Below are 19,946 nucleotides of genomic sequence, written 5' to 3'. Positions count from 1 at the left end.
AATGAATTAAACCTTATTGTAAAGTGTTCCCTCCTCATCTAGTTATCATAAATGACTGAAAAGTTCATGAACGTTAATTGGTCTAAAAGTGTGGGATGCCTGACACTACCATTAATTTCTCTGCTCTTAAATATTCATCATGTGACCATCTTGTTTCTGTCAATATGAATCTTCTACACGCACACTGAATTATACTGACTTTTTTTATTAGCCTTGAGGAATTACAGTATATGCAGATGATAAGACTGAATAGGAAGGGGTTTACAATCAAGAAATAGATGATGAAAACTATGAAGAATGTGGTTGTAGTTGAGAAAGCGTACTCCTGGTCAAAATAGAACTTAGATAATCATCAAACAAAATACCATGATGATGAAGATATCGAAGGTCTTCTTTGTCCACATGTGAACTCCCAAAAACAGCAGTGAGTTTTGTTCTTTCCATCCTCCTGTTCAACATCTCACTGATTCCATAGCAATATTGTTTATTTTATTGTATACATCTGCTCATGGACTCTTTAAACTTTATTCCCATGGGGTGGATGAAGTGGAGGAGACAGACCAACCAAATGGTAACATTTAATTTGAGACATTACAGCCCATACAGGGCTGGCTGAAAAGACTGGGCTGTTCTTTTGTTTAGTTGATCGTTCACTTTTGGCAATATGATTTCGTCTGAAGCTGCTTTGGAATGTATTTAATATCTAAAATGTTTTCTAGAAGAAATCTTTGTAGTTTCATAATGTATTATTTTTCTTTTATTATTATATTCTCTATTCTCATTAAAAGTTGTCATGTTTTTTTCTGTTATGCTGTAGTGCTTGTTACATAGCCACCTTTTCCTTTCGTGATCTTAGAATTTGCCTCTCACAAATTTCAAAGAAAGAACAACCTCCTCAGAGCCTAATTTTAGTATTTATCAAGTAAAGGTCATTTTAACCTTGAAGTGTCTGGGTTTAAAAAAAAAATCCAGATTCAAACTCTAATTTAGAGGAAGAAGATTTACCAAAGAATGATGCTGCAGCCACAAATGAGCCAGAGGGGTCTGATGATGAGTTTGACCACTTCTGTTATTAAACCAGAAACTGGAACATAAAGCAGGAACAAATGGAGAGTAGAAAAACAACAATGGATGAATACAGCAGACAGAAACTGCAATAATTCTGTGCTTTCAGAAAATGAGCAAGGTGCACACCCTAAACAGTAGTCTCGGAGGCCAGAGAGGCCGAGCAATGAATAGAGGAATCAGATAACAAAGGGATGAAAGAGGAAGAAAGGGATAAATAGATGCCTGGGTGTCCCTCATCTTTTTCCCTTTTTTTTTTTTTTTTTTTCTTTTTTGTTATTTGCTGCTAGCTTATCTGACTGTCCTGAAAGAACCACACCACTGTCACTCTGCAAACACAGGTGGATCAGCTCGCCTGACAGACACAGAGATGAAGAAAGAATAAAAGAGGAGATGAATAGTGGATCACCATGGAGCACGTTAAATGAATAATTTGATCTGAATTGGCCAGGTTAGTTATTTTATCCTATGCACATAGCTGAAATGGTGTCACTTTTTAAGAAAATTGAAAACTGTTTCTTTAATCTGAATCAGTGTTTTTAATGTCTTTTATGTCCTTAATCAAAATGTTTGCCATGAATTCTTTGGCATTCATTTAAATGTAGCAGGAGTCTGAATGCTTTCTCATTCAGATAGGGAGCGTGGCCTGAAGGGAGGGGGTGAGTTGGGGGTTCAGCCAAAGATGGAAAGCCAAGGGAAGCAGTACAGGGCTGTCACTGCCTCTGAGTGATGGCTATTTGAACAGGCGTATTTACCCGAGCCCTTGTGAAAGGAGATGTGCAGGCACAGACAGGCAATAAAAAGCTGGCCACTGTGTAAACAACATGGCCTGGTCTGTTCGGTCACTGCCATGCCAACAAGGCAGCTTCCACACTACAGCCAATAACACACAGGCTTTTTGACAAGTGGAACAAAGCCCTCATCAGATGTGGCAGGACAGGGCAGAACATTTTAAGCAGTCATTGTCAAAATGTTAAGAATTTTTTTATTATCTTGTATATTTCGTTTGTGGACATGAAAAACCTTTGGGAAGTTTACATGTTCTGTGATGCAGCATGCTATATTCCATCTTTACCTAAATATTTAAATCTTTAAACCGCTTTTTGTTTCATTCTTTTAAAATTATTAAGCATGCTTCTTCTATGACCACAAGTAATTGAGAAATATTTATATTTTTACTTCTGAACATATTTGTCACTTATTTGTCGCACTGCAGAACCCTTTAAAATGAACTAGTGATTGTAAAAAGGTTATTAAAAATTATGAAAACTTAAAAGATCTAAAATATACACTTTTCCTTATACATTCAGACATTTTAACCTGAAATCTTGAAAACAGACATGTTGTGCGTCAAATACCCATTTACATTACATTTGGCAGATGCTGTAATCCAAATGAATTTAGAAGTGAGGTATAGTACAATATTAACATTTGTGCTGTATTTAAATTACAAATAAATTATAAATATCATGTTTTTGACCTCATAAAACGTGGTTTAAGCTATATTAAGGTGCAAAAAAAATCAATCAGTTCAGATAAGCAGGAGTGATAGAGTTTGACAAACTTACTTTTCACTAATAGTCAAAAGTCTGATGCACCTGGTTGAAGACTCCATCCTCCTACCACCTAACCCCCCCCCCCCCCCCCAAAAACCCCCATCATAATCAGCATCCACAGCTGGCCTACTGATGACCTGCAGACAGCATCTTCGCACCCCAGAAATTCCAATTCACACCCTCCTATCACCTAGAACTGAATACACATATGCTGACAGACTCTGATTGTTAGAAAGTCATAAAGGCACAGTCCATCTATCATATCAGTATTCAGCAAAATTTGAAAGTCAATCAAAAGAAGAACGACAGACTTCTAAAGAGAACAGCAATCTGTGTTGGAACTGATCACATTGTCCCAGTCAAAGACCTGAAAGCTCATGAACTCCTCACGTCTCGGCCTCTCTCTGAATCTCAGACACACACTGAGCGGTCTGTGGCTTCTGCTCAGATCGTTGTGGGTGTCCCTGTGTCCCATTGTTGAGAAGACACTGCTTTGGGGAGGTCCACCATTAAAACCAGTGTCTTCCCATTGTTCTCATACACTCAAACACAATCCTGCTTACCCAGGAATCAAAGGTTAGGCTAGGAGGGATGGAGGGGGTCACAACCTTTCCACTGCCTGCATTCAGCCCAATACCAAACAGTCAAAATCTCCAAAGCCATGTCTGGACACTATCCTGTCATCACAAGTTTGATTGGTGGGTTCAGTTTGCAGGCTTTTATGCCTGTTTAGGGACAAGGTCACTCAATACATACACATTTTAATTCAGCTTTAAAACATCTTGGTCTGTAATGTTGGCCTGCCTAGTTACTTAAAGGGAAAATTCACCCAAAAATTTTAAGTTCAGCCATTGTTTACTCATCCTCATGTCGTTCCAAGCTCATATGACTATCTTTCTTCAAAAGAACACAAAAGGAGATGTAAGGCTGAATGTTACTATTTATTTGTTGACTGAATGTTACTCAGTCAGCATTTATTTTATTGTATGGAAAAAAGATGAAATGAAAGCGAATGGTGACTGAGACTAGCATGTTGCCTAACATCTCCTTTTGCATTCAACAGAAGAAAGTCATACAGGTTTGAAACAACGTGAGGGTGATAAATGATTACCAGTTTAGATTTTTGGGTGAACTGTCTCTAAATGCATTATATTACTTACATTTAATTGATCTTCTGTTCAGAGTTCCTTTCTCTGTTGTTGTCTGAAATGTACATTCTTATTGCTTTTTAATTGTAGGTTCTGAATGTTAAGGGCTACTAGTTGTGACCGTCTTCTTCAGGATAGTGTGTGGAATGTCAGGTCAGGAAGTAATGTTTACCCTTTACAATGTGAGCAAGACAATGCCTCTGTTGAGCAGATTCTCCCTCAAACACTCTCTTTGAGGAATTAAAAAAATGCTGCAGTAAATTAATGTGAAATCCAGAAAGTGATTGTAATCTGCACACCCACCTGTGTTTGTTTCACTGTATTAGTCAGGACATCTCGTTGACACAATAGTTTTATTTGGTAATGGCAAGGTAAGGATATTTTCTGTACCCTAACTCTACCCCTATACCTAACCCTCACACAAACTTTTTAATATCAGTAGATAGAAAGCAAAACATGATATGGCTGATTTATGAGCCTTTTTAAGAAAGGATGACCACAGAAAATATCCAAAAAAATCTAAATTCATGCCTCACTATCTTAGTGTACATTAAAAAAAGTGGCCTTCACAAGTATAGCCAAACCTGTACACACACACTTACACATACATCCATGAATGATAAAATTAACAACTTTTTGGACATTAAAAATTTGACTTGAGTTCTACACATTAAACCAGGAGGACATGTTCAAATATATCTTGAAACACCTTTAATCCAATTGAATTTATCCAAAGCATTCAAACAGAATCAGAAAAAGTCTTTAACATCAGATAACAGATGCCTGTCCAGCTATGTAATGTCCATAAACTAGTATATACATCAATAACTGAGTATCTAAATAAAGAAGCCATTAACTCATCAGTTGGCCTCAATACTCTCCTATACTATGCAGAATGAGGTGAATTTATCAGGTAGAGCTCAGAAGTGATGCGGAACACATACTAAATCCAGGGTAGTACATAGAGTCTCCTACATATGAGGATTCTTCTCTTCCTCTGAGATAAGTGAGGTTATGAGGATAGGAATTAGACTGGCTGTAAACTGGGTAGTTCACAGAGGACTCGTAGTACTGGAAGTCCACAAGACGTGGGACTGAGATGGGGTGTTGTGTGGTTGGTTCGCTGTGTATGTTGGTTTCCAAAGACATTGGGGGTAAAGACTGTAGGTTGGGGCTGGACATTGTTGGGAAAGTTAAATTTAGAGAGGGTTGAGATCTCTGTGTTGAGATCTCTGAAGGCTGGGAAAGGAATGAAGTGTGTGATTGAGTATGGTGCTGGGGAAGCGGGGAAGGAGAAGGTGCATTGGTGGTGGGATAGGATCCTAGTTTGTTTGAATGGCATGTTGTGGTGTCAGTCGAAGGAGAAGGTACAGGTGACTTGCAAGAGGAGACGGCTGACTTGACCGCCACCTTTTTTTTCTTCCTTTCCTCTTTCACAGCTTCTCCATCCGCCTTTTTCGAAGCATTTTTTGTAGGCGACGTTGCCTTCTGACACTTGAAACGTTTCTGGCGACGCATATAGCAGCCGTTCTCGAACATGTTACCAGAGTTGGGGTGCAAGGCCCAGTATGATCCTTTCCCTGGCGAGTCCAGCGATCTTGGTACTCGTACGAAGCAGTCGTTGAATGAGAGAGAATGGCGGATGGAGTTTTGCCACCGTTGTTGATTCTGTCTATAGTATGGGAAGAGCTGCCGGATCCAGTCGTAGATCTCATTCAAAGTCAGTTTCTTGGCTGGCGACTGCTGGATAGCCATGCAGATGAGGGATATATAAGAATACGGTGGCTTGGCGTGGCTTAAGATCCGTCGGTAAACTGATTTCAGTGCGGGAATCTCTGATTCATTGGAGTCACTCTCAGGGTATCCCTTTGGGTTTGGTGGAGGCAGGATTCCCACTGGGCTACCAAGCCTTCCTGGATCTCCCCCAGTCATTGAATCACACGGGTGGCCGTAACTCTGGTAGTGATGTTCTGGGGGGGAATATCCTCTAGGACCCAACGGTAGACTGTCTGCCCCATAGTAAACCTGCAAAGATGGTAAATCATTTTTCATTGAACTAGATAAACACTATACAAACATGCATGAACAATGAACATGCACCACTAGCCATGTTTCCATCCAATTTGCAAATGTAATTTATGCAAAAAAAATCATAGAATCGCACAAACAATGTGCAAATAAAGCTGTGTTTCCATCCCATGTGTTCAAAAGTCAAAATCGTCACTTCCAGAAGAATTGTAGTCTCTGTGAGTCTTTTTTAAATAAAATACTCGAGTTTTAGAAGATGCAGACAAAAACTGTAAAGAACTTTGTCTCATGTCTGCAAGCGACAGCGCATCACACAGTTCTGGGAGCACTATTTGTGTGCGATCCTCATTCCTTATGACATTCCAGGCAGATACATAAGATATTTTTTCAAAAGTGTCAATAAACCCGCTCTTCAGCACAGTTCAAGTTTGTATTTTACTTATTTGCTCTACAAACTATATGCAGGCTTTGGATTTTCTAGACACCATTATTTTAGAATGACCAGAGCATCATTTCAGGTGCAACGTTTGGTCTGCTGCTTAGTCCAGTTATGAGTTTTTTTTTTTTTATCCACCTCAAACGAGCGTATTTGTGGTTTTTTATGCGCACTTTGGAGTTTTATTCACATAGAGTTTCCATCCAACAATTTTTATGCAATATCCCAAAATGCCCATAAAAATATGTGGATGGAAACCCAGCTACTGTTACCTCAATCTATATCTATCTAAAATTAATTTAGATGTTACCACATAAACTAGGCTACATTTTCTTTTATGAATATAACAAAACATTTTAAAACATTCTCTTAATTGTTCATTTTAATGTTGTTATTGTAATGTGTGTGCAAATCAATTATATATAATAAATTACAGACCATTTAAAGGGTTCACTAATTGGATACAGTGAATGTTTATATACTTTTTTATGGAATATAGGACTTTTTGTAGAATATTTAGGCTATATTTTATATTAGGCCTGATATTAATTAAGAAAATGTATAAGAATTTGTTGCTGAGGGGGATTTAGAAAATAAACCTACATTTGAGATTACATATGCTCTTTGACCTTTTTAGTTTTGCATTATTAGGGTCATTAATACTGTTATTACAACTTTAATATTCGACTTCAAGTGTACATCAACTGGACTTCCATTCCTGAATTCGGCGTCCATAAATCCCTTGAGATCGTTGACCTTTATTTCATCAGCGAACCTTGGCGTCTTGCCTTGGATAACGCCATGTAAATGTATTCTGACCACCCACTCTGCCGATAACCCCATTATCCAGCTAGTTCGGCTATTCTTCTCACCCTTGTTTTGTCTCTTTTTAAGTCACTCACCGTCCGTCTTTTTTCTATCTCATGGCAGAGGGTGTGACAGAGGGGTATTTTGGAGCGCGACTGCTGTCCTCGGTTGTTCTTTTTTGTCCGATTGGCATCGTTCTTAATAATTCGGCCCTTTCAAGTCGGAACCCCGCGTCGGTTTTTCGGATTCCGCAATTATGAACTCGTGCTGGGCCGATTTGAAGTCATACACGAGTGTCAAAGTGCGAGACATTCAACACAATCACTGAGTCAGTCAATTAACTGCCGTGAGACCACACACAGACGCAGTCACGCAGGGAAAAACGAGTGATATCCTATGGATAAAAGAGGAAAGTTCACACGGATTTCAAGTCACCTGTTTCTATAGTATTCTTATTAAATAAGCTGTACTGCACTAATCTGTTTCGTTTTAGGTGATGTGAAAATTATAGACCGTTCATACTGAATTCGTTCTTGCGCTAAAAAAAAAAAAAAAAAAAAAAAAAAAAAACAAGAAGCAGCGCAATGAATAAAACTGAAACGTTTTTAAAAGCTGAAGTTCTTTTGAATCTGACACGGCGTTTTAAAACACGGCGCTCCTGCGCGAGACGTCCATCTAGCGCATGTTTACGTAGAAAAACTATTGAAAAACCGCGAAGACGAACGCCTAAACGCGTTCGGTGTGAACGGCCCATGAGAACTGAGTAAGAAGAAATATGCGGGTTTGAAATACATTTTACACTAAAAGCCCATCTCTTTATGCATCTTTTATGATACATGAAAAATGTGTTTTCTAAAATAGAAAACAGAAAATATTTCACATTTTATTTGTAACCTCATATTTAGGCCTTAATAGGACCTAATCCTCATAGATCCGATTATTGTAAAAAAGCAATTAGGCCTACATGGTAAAAATGCATAAAATAAATAAATAAATAAATAAAAAATAAAAATCTTATGGGTTACTTACCTCGTTGGAATAATATGGCACCCATTGATCGGCTGTCTCTCGTTTCACTTCGTCGATCATGTCTTCTATTTCAAAAGGTATTTTTTAATTGCAAAAATAATAAATAAATAAATGCTGTTATCAATTCAAGAGTGAATTAATTCAAATGCTGTTTTCATCTCAATTAAAATAACTGAGCATTTGAAAACTCAACACTACTGTGTGGAAACTGCTTTAGGAATCCAGTCACTGAAAGTTTGGAAAGTGTACTGATCCGCACAGATTGAGTCACATATAGTGCGTGCTGATCTCCCGCCCTCTGTCCAGCGTCCTGCCCACGTCCTGCCCTTATTACAACTGTTCTAACAAATGACTTTGAGTTTGAGCAATCGCAGGCCTTCAATAAAAGGATATCATTAAATGTCATTGTTACAAAAATGGGCAGATAGCAAAAGGCCTAAAGCATTGTTTTAATATTCAAGGTAATACAACAACGAGCTATAATGCAACAATGGTCAGATGATCTATTGGTAAGGTGACATTGTTAAAAAGGCTTGACATTTAAAAAAATAAATAAAGAATGTTCAGACATTTTAAAGAATTATTTCTCTCTGTCTTTCTTTCTTTCTTTCTTTCTTTCTTCTTTTGGGTTGCTGGTCTTGCCTCTTAAATGTGCACACACTTTCACATAAAGAATACGATATAATAAATGAGCAATTATTTTTTTCCATGTTCATCTCCTTCACTCTTGAGGCTAGCATTGTGTTCATTGGTTACAGCTCGCCTATCTCTCTTTCTCTCAGACTACCACATCTCCATTCTCTCCATTGTCAGAGACAGCTGTTTGGTGGCTTGGGGTGTTGGGTGTCATTTTTATTGATGGAAAGCAAACATTTACTCTGTGTGCCATTTAAAAGCACCATCCTCCTCTGTCTGTCCCAAACCATCAGTTATACACCCCACTCAGCCAATCGGAGAGCTCATGGAAACACTCCTTTTTTATGAGTTCTATAATCATACTGACATAGGAGTAACCTAAGAAAGTCTTCATAACAAATTTGAAACTTCCACAAATTAAGAAGTTAACTTTGAAAATAAATATCTGTGTTTTACAGGATTCCTCCAACTTCCAGCAGTGCCATCATCCCCCAATGGAGGAAATGTTTATATAGTGCTAAGTGCTGCTTCTTGCGTTCAAGTGTTCTTAAACACCAGACAATTAATTATGTTTTTTAGAACTACCCAAGGCGAGAGAAATGACAGGAACCTTATTAAATCACCAATTGAGCATTTGCACATTAATATCTGAAGACTTGATCTCCATATAAATAAATCTATTAAAATAATTTTACTAGCCCAAGACATGTTTGAAGCTGATATAAAATAATGGCACACTGTGTCATTGTTCATCAATTTGCATAATCTGTTGCATCATGCTACTGATATCAAAAGAATGTCTAAAGGATTCACTGAAAGTGCCTGTTGATTTAGTTACAAGAATAAAGATGTTAACATGGAACTTTGGAAGACATGATCAAAAACCAGTCTGTAACTACTAAAATACTGGATCTTTTAACAGGGTTTCAGCATTAACACAATTATAAAAAGCCTATGAAGCTTTTAAAGACAAAGAAGAACACAAAGAAATATAAATTTTTTGAATCACACACAAGTTAAATAATAAAACATCATTTCATTTCAGTTAGATCTTTTTTTATTTAATGGAAATGCAACAATTATAATTCCTGTTCAGAACCACTTGTTGTACATTGTATTACTTTTCTCTTTTTTTGTATTTCAAAACATGATCACTTGTACAACAATATGAACAAAAAAAATCTCATGTCACAAATAGATCCATGATGACAATAAATTAACCTGTCATGCTTACATTTTTAAAACCACACGTCCTTAAACTCAGAACATTTTTTCCATCATTGTTCACTTATTAACCCCTTCAAAGAGCAAGCAAATCAACTTTTATGCATAAATAGATTACTGGAAAATACCCATTAAATTCAACAGTTATTTAAAACAGATCAAAACCAGTCTCAAAACTCCTGCAAAAAAAAAAAAAAAAAAAAAGGGAACCATAGAATGAGTATTCATGAGGTTACATTTACAATAGCCACATAAATACAGTGCAAAATGGAAAACAGAATATTTGCCAATCTGTGTAATACTGTTAAAGCAAAGGGCCTATGAAGGTGAATACTGATTTGTTTTTTGTTTTTTTCCTGTAGTAAATTTAATGTTGAAACAGTGGATATCTGACATTTCCCTTTTTGTCCCTTATTTGTCAAGATAATGCAGTGTCCTTACTGCAGTTTTAACAGCTAAAAGGTACTTAAATGTCATCACAGCACAATTCAAGTGATTTGGTGAACTGCTTCATTTTCACTGTGTATAAAATAGCCCAAATTAACAGTTCAAAGACTGATATTAAACTGACAGACAATATATGTGAGGTTACTTTTCAGTAGTTGAGGCAAATACTGATACCAGTTAAGTACCAATAAAATTAGAACAAGTACTACGTGCACTTCTCGACAGCATCAAACTGCAACATTTACAATGGAAAAAGTACTTTACAAATTCAACGATCTGTAAACCAGTGCTGTAACACAGTAAACAGAACAGAATGTTGTAAACAATTCTGTGTCTAAAAAAAGTTTGAAAGGGGAGAAATAATTAAATAAACGTCAATAACTCAGTGTATTCTTGCTTCTAATTCTTGGACTGTGTATTACAAACAATATTAAAGAATTAGAATAGTTGGGGTTTGTGAGGAACATGCAAATGCTATTACAAATGAAATTATATCTGTATGGGCATGAAGTAAAGAAAAAAAATCTTAAAATGACATCAATCATGTTTTCTCTTAATAGTTATTCATAATTCAAAAAGTATTTTATATTTCTTTTATAACAGAACTTAAACAACATTTGTTAAAATGTCCTCTGGTGACAGTCCTAAATCTCCAAACCCATTTCACTTCAAATCTCTTCCAAACCTTAAAGGGATGTTGAGTGTTGAAATTCAAAAAGGTCTGAATAGCATTTGGGACAGTCTGAAATCTACTGTTTTTAACCATGGGACAAGACTGGAGGTTTGTTTCCTGTTTAAATGAAGCCAATGCAATCCTGAAAGCCCAAAGGCTCTGCAAACTACATTTGAGATCAGTGTCACACCAGAGGAAGGATAGGACAGTTGGGGGTCAAAGAAAGTTCATTTAACATGTGGTTGCCAGAGACTGATGAATAGGAGGCTGGAAACAGCGAACATGCTCCACAGTCGAACTGTCCGTCTCCACCGCCTTCATGTACTTGTTGAGGATGGCAAAGATCTCATTGTTGAGTATTTGATACTTTCTGATGCGGTCTGCCATCTTCTTCAGGGGCTGAAAGTCATTAATATTGCCAATGACATTAAATATAGAAGCACACATTCAAAAGTACACAGCATCATTACTGTACAGATTTTGTTAGTATGTTTATGTAATTAATTTCTGTGTCAGTTTGGCCATTTTAATAGTTAAGGTCTGTGTAGGGCTGGGCAATTCAATTATTCACAATACACAATCAGCCACAACATTAAAACCACCTGCCTAATATTGTGTAGGTCCCCCCCGTGCCGCTAAAACGCATCTCAAAACTTGTCACCACAATTGTACAGAGCGGTTATCTGAGTTACCATAGACTTTGTCAGTTCGAACCAGTCTGGCCTTTCTCTGTTGATCTCTCTCATCAACAAGGTGTTTCCACCCGCAGAACTGCCGCTCACTGGATGTTTTTTGCTTTTGGCACCATTCAGAGTAAATTCTAGAGACTGTTGTGTGTGAAAATCCCAGGAGATCAGCAGTTACAGAAATACTCTAACCAGCCCGTCTGGCACTATTCACTATTCACTAATACTATTCTGAGATGCGGGTTGGCGCTGTTTTGGCGGCACGAGGGGGACCTACACAATATTAGGCAGGTCGTTTTAATGTTGTGGCTGATCGGTGTATATATAAGAACATTGCGAATACTGTGATCATTTTAATCAACTTTTTATTTGGACTTTCTTTTGGGATCATTCTTGTCTTGCTACTCACAAGTATATATGTTAAGACTAAGGTGTTTTAATAGAATTTTTAAGTAAACTTAATAGCAAAAATGGAGTTGGAAAGGTTGATTCATTTCTGAGAATCAGTTAAAACTGTCAGTTTTAATGCATCGATTCCAATGTCTGTTTCAACATTTAGTTTTTTGTTCCTGCATAGCATTTTACATACATTACAATGTTTTAGTACAAAAAATATATACGTAAATATGGCTGTGTATTGTTATATTCATGCATATAAATAAAAAAAAATTATATGTAATTGTTCCTTGTGTTCATTTACTAAAAACAGCATGACTTGTTTATTTTTAACTAGATTTTAATAGCATTTTACTTTTTACATATAACATTGAATCAACTGGGCTACAATGGCCATTTAGTTGAAATTAAGATTATTCAAATTAAAAAAATCCATATATCTAAAATTCAAATACATAAATGTCGAGATATACAGTAAATATCATTTAAATTTTTTTTTTTTAGATTTTTCATATTGCCCAGCCCTAGGTCTTCGGCATCAGAAACAACACCTACCACATTCTTAATGATCTCATCCTTGCCGTCCTGCCTCTGGACCTTCAGCAAGTGGTAGCAGAAATCAAAGAGGTCAAAGCGACGCTGCTGTCCTAACAGCACAATGATGGCACAGCCAGCCCAGTTCAGGCCATCACCAAAGCACTGCCTAAACACACCAAACACACTTCAGTTTTATGACGTATTATTGAATCTATACATAGTAAAGATGATATGTGCATAATGTTGGCATACTCTGCAGTGAACTCGTGTGTGCCCACAGGGATGCAGTACACAAACTGCATGGCGCTCCAGAGACGGTGAAACTCCATGCACTCGTCCACATGCATGACGCCGTTGGTGGGGGGAGGGCCTCGCCACACGTTGTCCTGCAGGAAGCTGCGAATGCGCGTCAGGATGACCTCAAACATGGACAGCCCGCAGCAAAGACGCTCCTTCGTCAGCAGGTCTCCCTCCCGTGCTATTGCAATTTGCTAAGAAATAAAAACAACATGCTTTACAATGGAGAGCTAATTGAACAACAGTTTACTAGGGCTTTTCCTTAGGCAATTTATATTATTTCCTCTCCTTACTTAGCTTTGCATTTGATTCTTTTTATTTCTATTTATCTTCTATTCTATAATTTTTTTAAATTCTTTTTAAGGACCGTGGCATGGAGGATACTTTGATTCTTCGTCCGGTTCTTGCCTCTTCCTTGCCCGTTTACCCTGCTACATTGGTGCCGAAACCCGGGAAGAAGGAGGGATGCGCCGTAGTAGAGTCCTCGCCACTACCATCCACCCCAAAGCCTGAAAGCGGAGGAACGACTGTCGACTGCGAGGGGAGGAGGAGACCCCTACCGGCCGCTAAAATGTGGCACGGTCAAAGGGGAGACCGCTGTCCATGAGCAGGGAGGGGCTCACTACTGACCGCCTGAAGCGGGAGAACTGCTGCCAGGGGAGAAGGAGACCCCTACCATCCACCAAAACGTGGCGGGGTGTTCCGTCCGCCAGGGGCCGGATGACTGCCTCTGATCCACCCGGGGAGGAGCAGCTGTCCTCCACTAGAGGGTGGAGGAGTGACCGAAGACCAGGCTATGGCGTATCAGAGAACCGGCGAGTAAGTTTTTTTTCTCACTCTCCTCTCTTTCCCGCTGTCGCTCTGTGTTGGCCTTTCCCTCTCTTTTTGTTGTTGTTGTTGTTTTTCCCACCCCTTGTCTCCCTCCCAGGTCCGAGAAGGTGGGGAAGACCTGCCGGCAGGCGGGCCGGAAGGGCATGCCCCCCCTCCCCATGCCGGGGGCTCCCCGGCCTGAAGGAAAGGAGGGAGCATTGTGGCAAGGAGGAGGGTGGGGCCGATGATGCACGCCTGGCCCCTAATCAGGCTAATCAAGCCGACGAGATGGATAAAGGCCGCCGGAGGTGGCACTTCGAGAGAGAGAGCTATGGGCAGCTGCCCTGTATGTGTTTATGTTTGTGTCTTTTTATTTAATTAAACTTTACTTTGATTCTTCGTCCAGTTCTCGCCTCTTCCTTGCCCGTTTACCCTGCTACAAGGACCCACTTTATCTTAGGTGGCCTTAACTACTATGTACTTAACCATCTGATACAATGTACTTATTATGTACATACATGTTGTTGCATTGTAATTACATTTAAAGTACTTGCATTTAATTACATTTGTAGTTACATGGTTAACTTTACCCCTAACCCAACCCTTACCCCAAAACCTACCTGTACCTCAACCTCAGTAGCAGCAAATGTGGGAATTTTGCAGAAAAACATGTAGTTACACAGTAAATGCATAGTCTTGTATATATTTAATGTTAGTACATAGTAGTTAAGGCCACCTAATATAAAAAGTGACCCTTTTGTATTCTGCGTACTCTCTTATTTTATTCTTACCCTGCTGATTTTTTATGCAACTCTTTATGTACATAATTTTTCTGTAAAGCACCTTGTAAACACTGTTTTAAAAGGTGCTATATAAAGTTAAATAAAATTTTACTTACTAGAAAATTTGAAGTAAATAATAACACCACTGGTTCCATATAAATTCCCTTAATGACAAATGAGATGGTTACGAGTGCCTCACCTGTGGGGTCCCAAGTCTCTCAATGAGGGGCACCAGGTGAAGAGGAGCATATTTTGCCTCCAGCCTCTTCATCCTCACCTCCAGTCGTTCACCCTCTGCAGAGTTTACACATTAAAGCAAGATTTCAGAAGGTAGAGATATTAAAAGTGCTCTATCAGCAAGCACTGGAGAGAAATTGTATTTATTAATGATATTAAACTGTTATACTTTCACCTTTGATGTAGACTCTCGGGAGGATGTTTTGGAATGGTGCAGCATGAAGTAAGTCACATACTTCTTCCTGCGACTAAGTTAAAACAGCACAGAAACATGATGAGCAACAAATGAAACACTGTTCTTTATCTCACTGTAACCTAAAATCTGAATCAAACCTTTCACATAACACAAACATCACACACACTCATCAGTGTGAAAATGGGTTAGTCATAATGTGCAAGAAATGTTAAATTTAGATCTTAAATGGGATGAAATTTGTGTTGAATTGAGATGCCACATATCAATAATGGTAAATAAATACATTTAGCCATTTAAACAGCCTGATCTCATAAAAATTATGTGACTATCGTAACATTTTTGCAAAATGACATTACGTGGTTCATTGCATATTTTGTTGCAATTCCATGGTGAAATGTCCATGTAGTGTTCTCCACTTAAAAAATAGGTTGAGTTTTAAATCAACAGTACCTCCCTACCCTAAATCCTAAACCTAATGATAATATTGCAAAAGCAAATTTGAGATGAAAAATGCATTTGATGAAGCAACCATGTTATTTTGTGGTGCTTCACTACACTTTTGGCTCATGTGTCAACTTGTATCCCGGTCCTTTGCATGGCAAGTGCAGCCAGGGACTAAAAACTAAATGTTTTTTATTTCAGTTCGTTCGGAGCATAAACAGTATTTTTGTTCTGGTTCCATCGTTCCACAGCCTCCTTTCCAAATGGTAACCGGTTAGAATGAAATAAAAGAAGGTTTAATAACATTCTTTTTACAATGACAGTACTCTGTGCTAAGGGTGGGTGAAATACCAATTTTTTTTTTTTTAAAAAACAGAATTTCCAGATCTCTCAAGAGAAACAAAGCACCTGTTTCGGAAAAACAACCTCAAAATAAGCCACTTGCCTCACCCAAAATAAGCGAAAATAAGCCATTCATTTTTTTCATATATAGGGGAATTGTCCGGACAGAAATCATACGTTTAGAACTGTATACAGAAGCCTACAGTATATAAAGTAATGTCTTTTTAATAAATGTATTGTTATTCTTAATATTAAATATATCCTCACAAATATTTCAAAATTAATTTGGCCACCTAAAATCAATGAATAGCTTTAAATGATTTCTTCTTCATGAACGCGCACACTGCACAATCAGAGTGCATGCTTATATTCTGCTATAAAGAGAAGCCTAATTTTTTCAGGCAACAAGGAGGTGTAATTTTGAACATTTTCTATAATAAACCCTTCGGTCCTTGGTTTAATGAAAACATTTTGTAACCAAGTTAACTGGTTATTAACCGATTACCAGCATTTAAAAATAGTTTTCTCTCCGGGACAACTGAAATGGATTTCGTTCCCGTTTTCGGTTACGTTTTGCAAAAAATCCTTTCGTTTTCGTTAAAGTGAGCTACTGTTGAGCTAGCTACTGTGCAATTTGGTCACGCTCGAACAACTTGGTAAATGTAGTTAGTTATGTAAGGCAAACGCTTTTATCAGGTTTGTAAAAATCTATCGCCTTCTCAACTGATAATAATAATAATATTAATAATACATTTTATTTTTATAGCACCTTTCATACATAAAATGCAGCTCAAAGTGCTTCACAGTTGGAAGTATAAAAACATAGAATTCAACATTTCAGAGAAAGTAAAACAAATCTTCGCAATAAAAATGAAACCAAGGTAAAAATAAATAAATAAAATTAATGTAGGGAAATCAAAATTAAAAACATACAAATTGAATATAACGATAATCAATAAAAAACATAAAATAGATTAATCAAAAGCTAGTTTAAAAAGATATGTCTTCAAATAGTCTGCAGTTTTACTCGTGATTTGTAGTTGTAGTGCATCTAGTGTTCATTTCACCAGGAAACTGCCACGATACTAACAATGGGCCATTTAAAAAACATTTAGCAAAAATGTAGATATTGTACCGTGATTTTGTAAGACCAGGTTGCATTAAAACAAATGAAAGTGCAACACCACTAATACTGATGCAGGATCTGGCTCAATACTTAAGTATTTCACTGGACTGTTTACGGTTTATACTACAAGAGAGTGCATTAAAATCAATTTATAAGAATAATTCATTCCACCAAACATTTCTCACATTTATAATGTCAAAACAGTCATTTTAGATACTGCTAACATTTATTCTTAGTTTGGTTATAGTATAGGCTGTTTTGTTATACATCTGTACCAAAACATGTCCAAGCAGATTTTTCCTTAGAGTTTAAATATAATAGAAACTTAAATAATAATTCTTCTTGCAGTAGGTGGAAACCCTATATCAAATGCAATGTGAAGGAGCAAACATCTCTTGGCAATGACCTTCAAATCACTGAGATACACACATTTGAGCAAAATCACTTAATTCACAATAATCAAACAAGCACCAAACAACACCCAAACAAGAAGAAGAGCGCCCTGACAGAGAAGATGTTAATGAGATCAGCGTGCAATGATCATTCGACACATTCACTATGCTTCAGATAGAGACCCATACAGAAACACAAGAGAGATACAGGCATCAGAAGAAGAGAAGTGAATGAAGCAGATGTGCACCAGCACAGAACATCACAGGCAGCCAGACAGAGGAGTCGTTACTGCCATGAAAGCAAGGAAGACTTCCTTTGGAAGCAATGATCCCGAAGAAGCCTTTTAATATTAACACAATGAGCATGTGCAAAATCCAAACTTCACCATTCAACTTCATATTATAACTGCTCAAGTTTTTTTATGTGTAGCTTTCATCCTTGAATCCATGGCAGAACACGGCACAAAAGTGACTAAAGAAAAAGTATAGAAACCAGGAAGAGTGTGCGTTCAGTCGTTTTGTGGTTAGGTTGTATGAATGAGGCCTAATTCCTTACCACCTGTTGTTGTTGCCAGCGTGTAATGAGAAATAAAGTTGCTTTTTAGGGGCAGACGGCAGGACTCTCCTCCACCCACACACTCATTAACATACACACAGTAAATCATTAATATGCACACTCAATATCATCAACACACATGCATCCCGGAAGAGAAATAGCTGGCGCACACACAAACAAACACACACACACACACACACACACACACACACACACACACACACACACACACACACACACACACACACACACACACACACACACCTTCTGCAAATTAAAAGTTGGCTTTTTATGCAGCTGGTTAGCAAAGCCCTGCTGAGTCAGGTCAAGTGCCTTGAATTTTGGTGTGTCAGTAAAACACTTTCACGAAAAGCAATATAAAATAATGTTATATAATAGCAAAATTAAATAATGGAAACATCACCAATCAATTGCTGACATTATTTGATAAAAATTACAGGATGCAACTCCTAAAATAGAAATTCGTTTTGAACGGGTGAGGTTCTATATCAAACTAACTACATAAACACTTTACGGACACCCATGCATGTGAGTCTGTGAGTCAGAGATCAAGAGAGCTATGAATGTTAAGGTCTCACCAGAGCTTGCTCGATGAGCAGACAGAAGAGGATGGCATTGCCCACCTCCCTCAGACTCTGAAATACATCCGTCTTGAGCTCAGCGTACTCGATAATGTCCTTCAGCTGATGGTGAAAGAACTCCAGGATGCCTGACAAACATTCCACATCACATATTATCAGAATCAAAAACATTCCAGGCAGAGATCTGACATATAGTTAGGCACTATTTTAAGTAAATTCAGTCTGTTCCTCACGCCATACAGATATAAAACAAATTAAAATCAAGTTTTCGGGAAGTTTTCGCTTTTGACACTTTTTCAAATGAAAGTGAGTGAGCGTTTTTGGGTCATGCCAAAATACACGGCAGCTTGCCCGTGTTCTTTTGCCACACCTGGCTCACCGCTTGCAGGTGAAATCTCCATTCGCCGTACAATAAATCCGCTGCAGTGTTTATTATGCCCCGGACAGAATGAATGCGTTGTGTGTAATGAATAAGCGTGTACTGCTCCACACAATCAGTGTCTGTGCTAGGATGTGCAGTCAAGTCAAGCGTGTACCTCCTGGAAATTTATATATGGCAATTTTAGCCACATGAATTGGGGAAATACTTTAGTGAAGTTTCAGGAAGTAAGAGGAAAAAAAAGAAAGAAAAAAATGGATACTGCATTAATAGTGTAATTGTTTTTTAACATGTTAAACAGTCAACTGTTAATCACAGAAATGAACGCGTTCAATTTCCGAGCCCTAGTTAAAGTCAACGGATTCTGTCTGGGCCAACATATGAGTCATAGAACAATTTTTATGGTGATTTTTGTCCTTTTTGGAGCTGTACAGCACAGAGTCACTACATGTTTTCACTGTATGGAAAAGAGCAGAAAGGACATTCTGCTAAATACAATATCTTCTTTTGCATTCCATGAAAGAAAGAAAGTCATATGGGTTTGGACCAACATGACAAGTAAATGAAAGATTTTTTTTATAGTTCAAATAAAAATGAAAATTCTCTCATCATTTACTCACCTTCATGCCATTTCAGATGTGTAGGACTTTCTTTTTCTGCAGAACACAATTAAGATTTTTAGAAAAATATCTCAGCTCTGTAAATCCATATAGTATAAGTGAATGGTGGCCAGAACTATGAAGCACATTAAGGCAGCATAAAAACTATCCAGTGGTTAAATCCATGTCTTCAGAAGCTATATGATAGGTGTGGGTGAGAAACTGATTAATATTTTTTTTTTTACTAAAAATTTCCACTTTCACATTATTCTTTTGTTTTTTTGCCAGTTTGCATTCTTTGTGCATATCACCACCTACTGAGTAGGGAGGAGAATTTACAGTAAAAAAGAACTTAAATATTGAAATTTTTCTTACCCACACCTATCAGATCACTTCTGAAGACATGGATTTAAACACTGGAGTCATATGGATTACTTTTATGCTGCCTTTATATGAATTTGGAGCTTTAAAGTTCTGGCCACCATTCACTTATATTGAATGCACCTACAAAGCTGAGAT

The 19,946-nt window shown here is 37.6% G+C and overlaps 2 protein-coding genes across 2 annotated transcripts in view; both read right to left on the bottom strand.

The window, feature by feature from the left end:
- Positions 1 to 4,561: 4,561 nt before the first annotated feature.
- Positions 4,562 to 8,298, bottom strand: LOC127417700 (hepatocyte nuclear factor 3-gamma-like). The gene is made up of 2 exons (XM_051657873.1): positions 8,070 to 8,298; positions 4,562 to 5,794 (listed from the first exon to the last, which is right to left on the bottom strand). Exons 1-2 carry the CDS (start codon positions 8,127 to 8,129, stop codon positions 4,679 to 4,681), a joined length of 1,176 nt encoding a protein of 391 aa, XP_051513833.1. The 5' UTR covers positions 8,130 to 8,298; the 3' UTR covers positions 4,562 to 4,678.
- Positions 8,299 to 9,722: 1,424 nt separating this feature from the next.
- LOC127417682 (cytoplasmic FMR1-interacting protein 2-like) overlaps positions 9,723 to 19,946 on the bottom strand; it is a 45,151-nt gene continuing 34,927 nt past the window's right edge. Inside the window, exons 24-29 of the mRNA XM_051657825.1 lie at positions 18,447 to 18,577; positions 14,970 to 15,042; positions 14,757 to 14,851; positions 12,921 to 13,159; positions 12,687 to 12,834; positions 9,723 to 11,448 (exon numbers count right to left, since the gene is read on the bottom strand). Coding sequence (XP_051513785.1) covers positions 11,281 to 11,448; positions 12,687 to 12,834; positions 12,921 to 13,159; positions 14,757 to 14,851; positions 14,970 to 15,042; positions 18,447 to 18,577 — 854 coding nt within the window. The 3' untranslated portion in view covers positions 9,723 to 11,280. The remainder of the gene's footprint in view (positions 11,449 to 12,686; positions 12,835 to 12,920; positions 13,160 to 14,756; positions 14,852 to 14,969; positions 15,043 to 18,446; positions 18,578 to 19,946) is intronic.

Source organism: Myxocyprinus asiaticus, chromosome 27 (genome assembly GCF_019703515.2).
Source record: "Myxocyprinus asiaticus isolate MX2 ecotype Aquarium Trade chromosome 27, UBuf_Myxa_2, whole genome shotgun sequence".
In the NCBI taxonomy this organism is placed as follows: domain Eukaryota; kingdom Metazoa; phylum Chordata; class Actinopteri; order Cypriniformes; family Catostomidae; genus Myxocyprinus; species Myxocyprinus asiaticus.
This window is presented reverse-complemented; position numbering and strand designations above follow the sequence as displayed.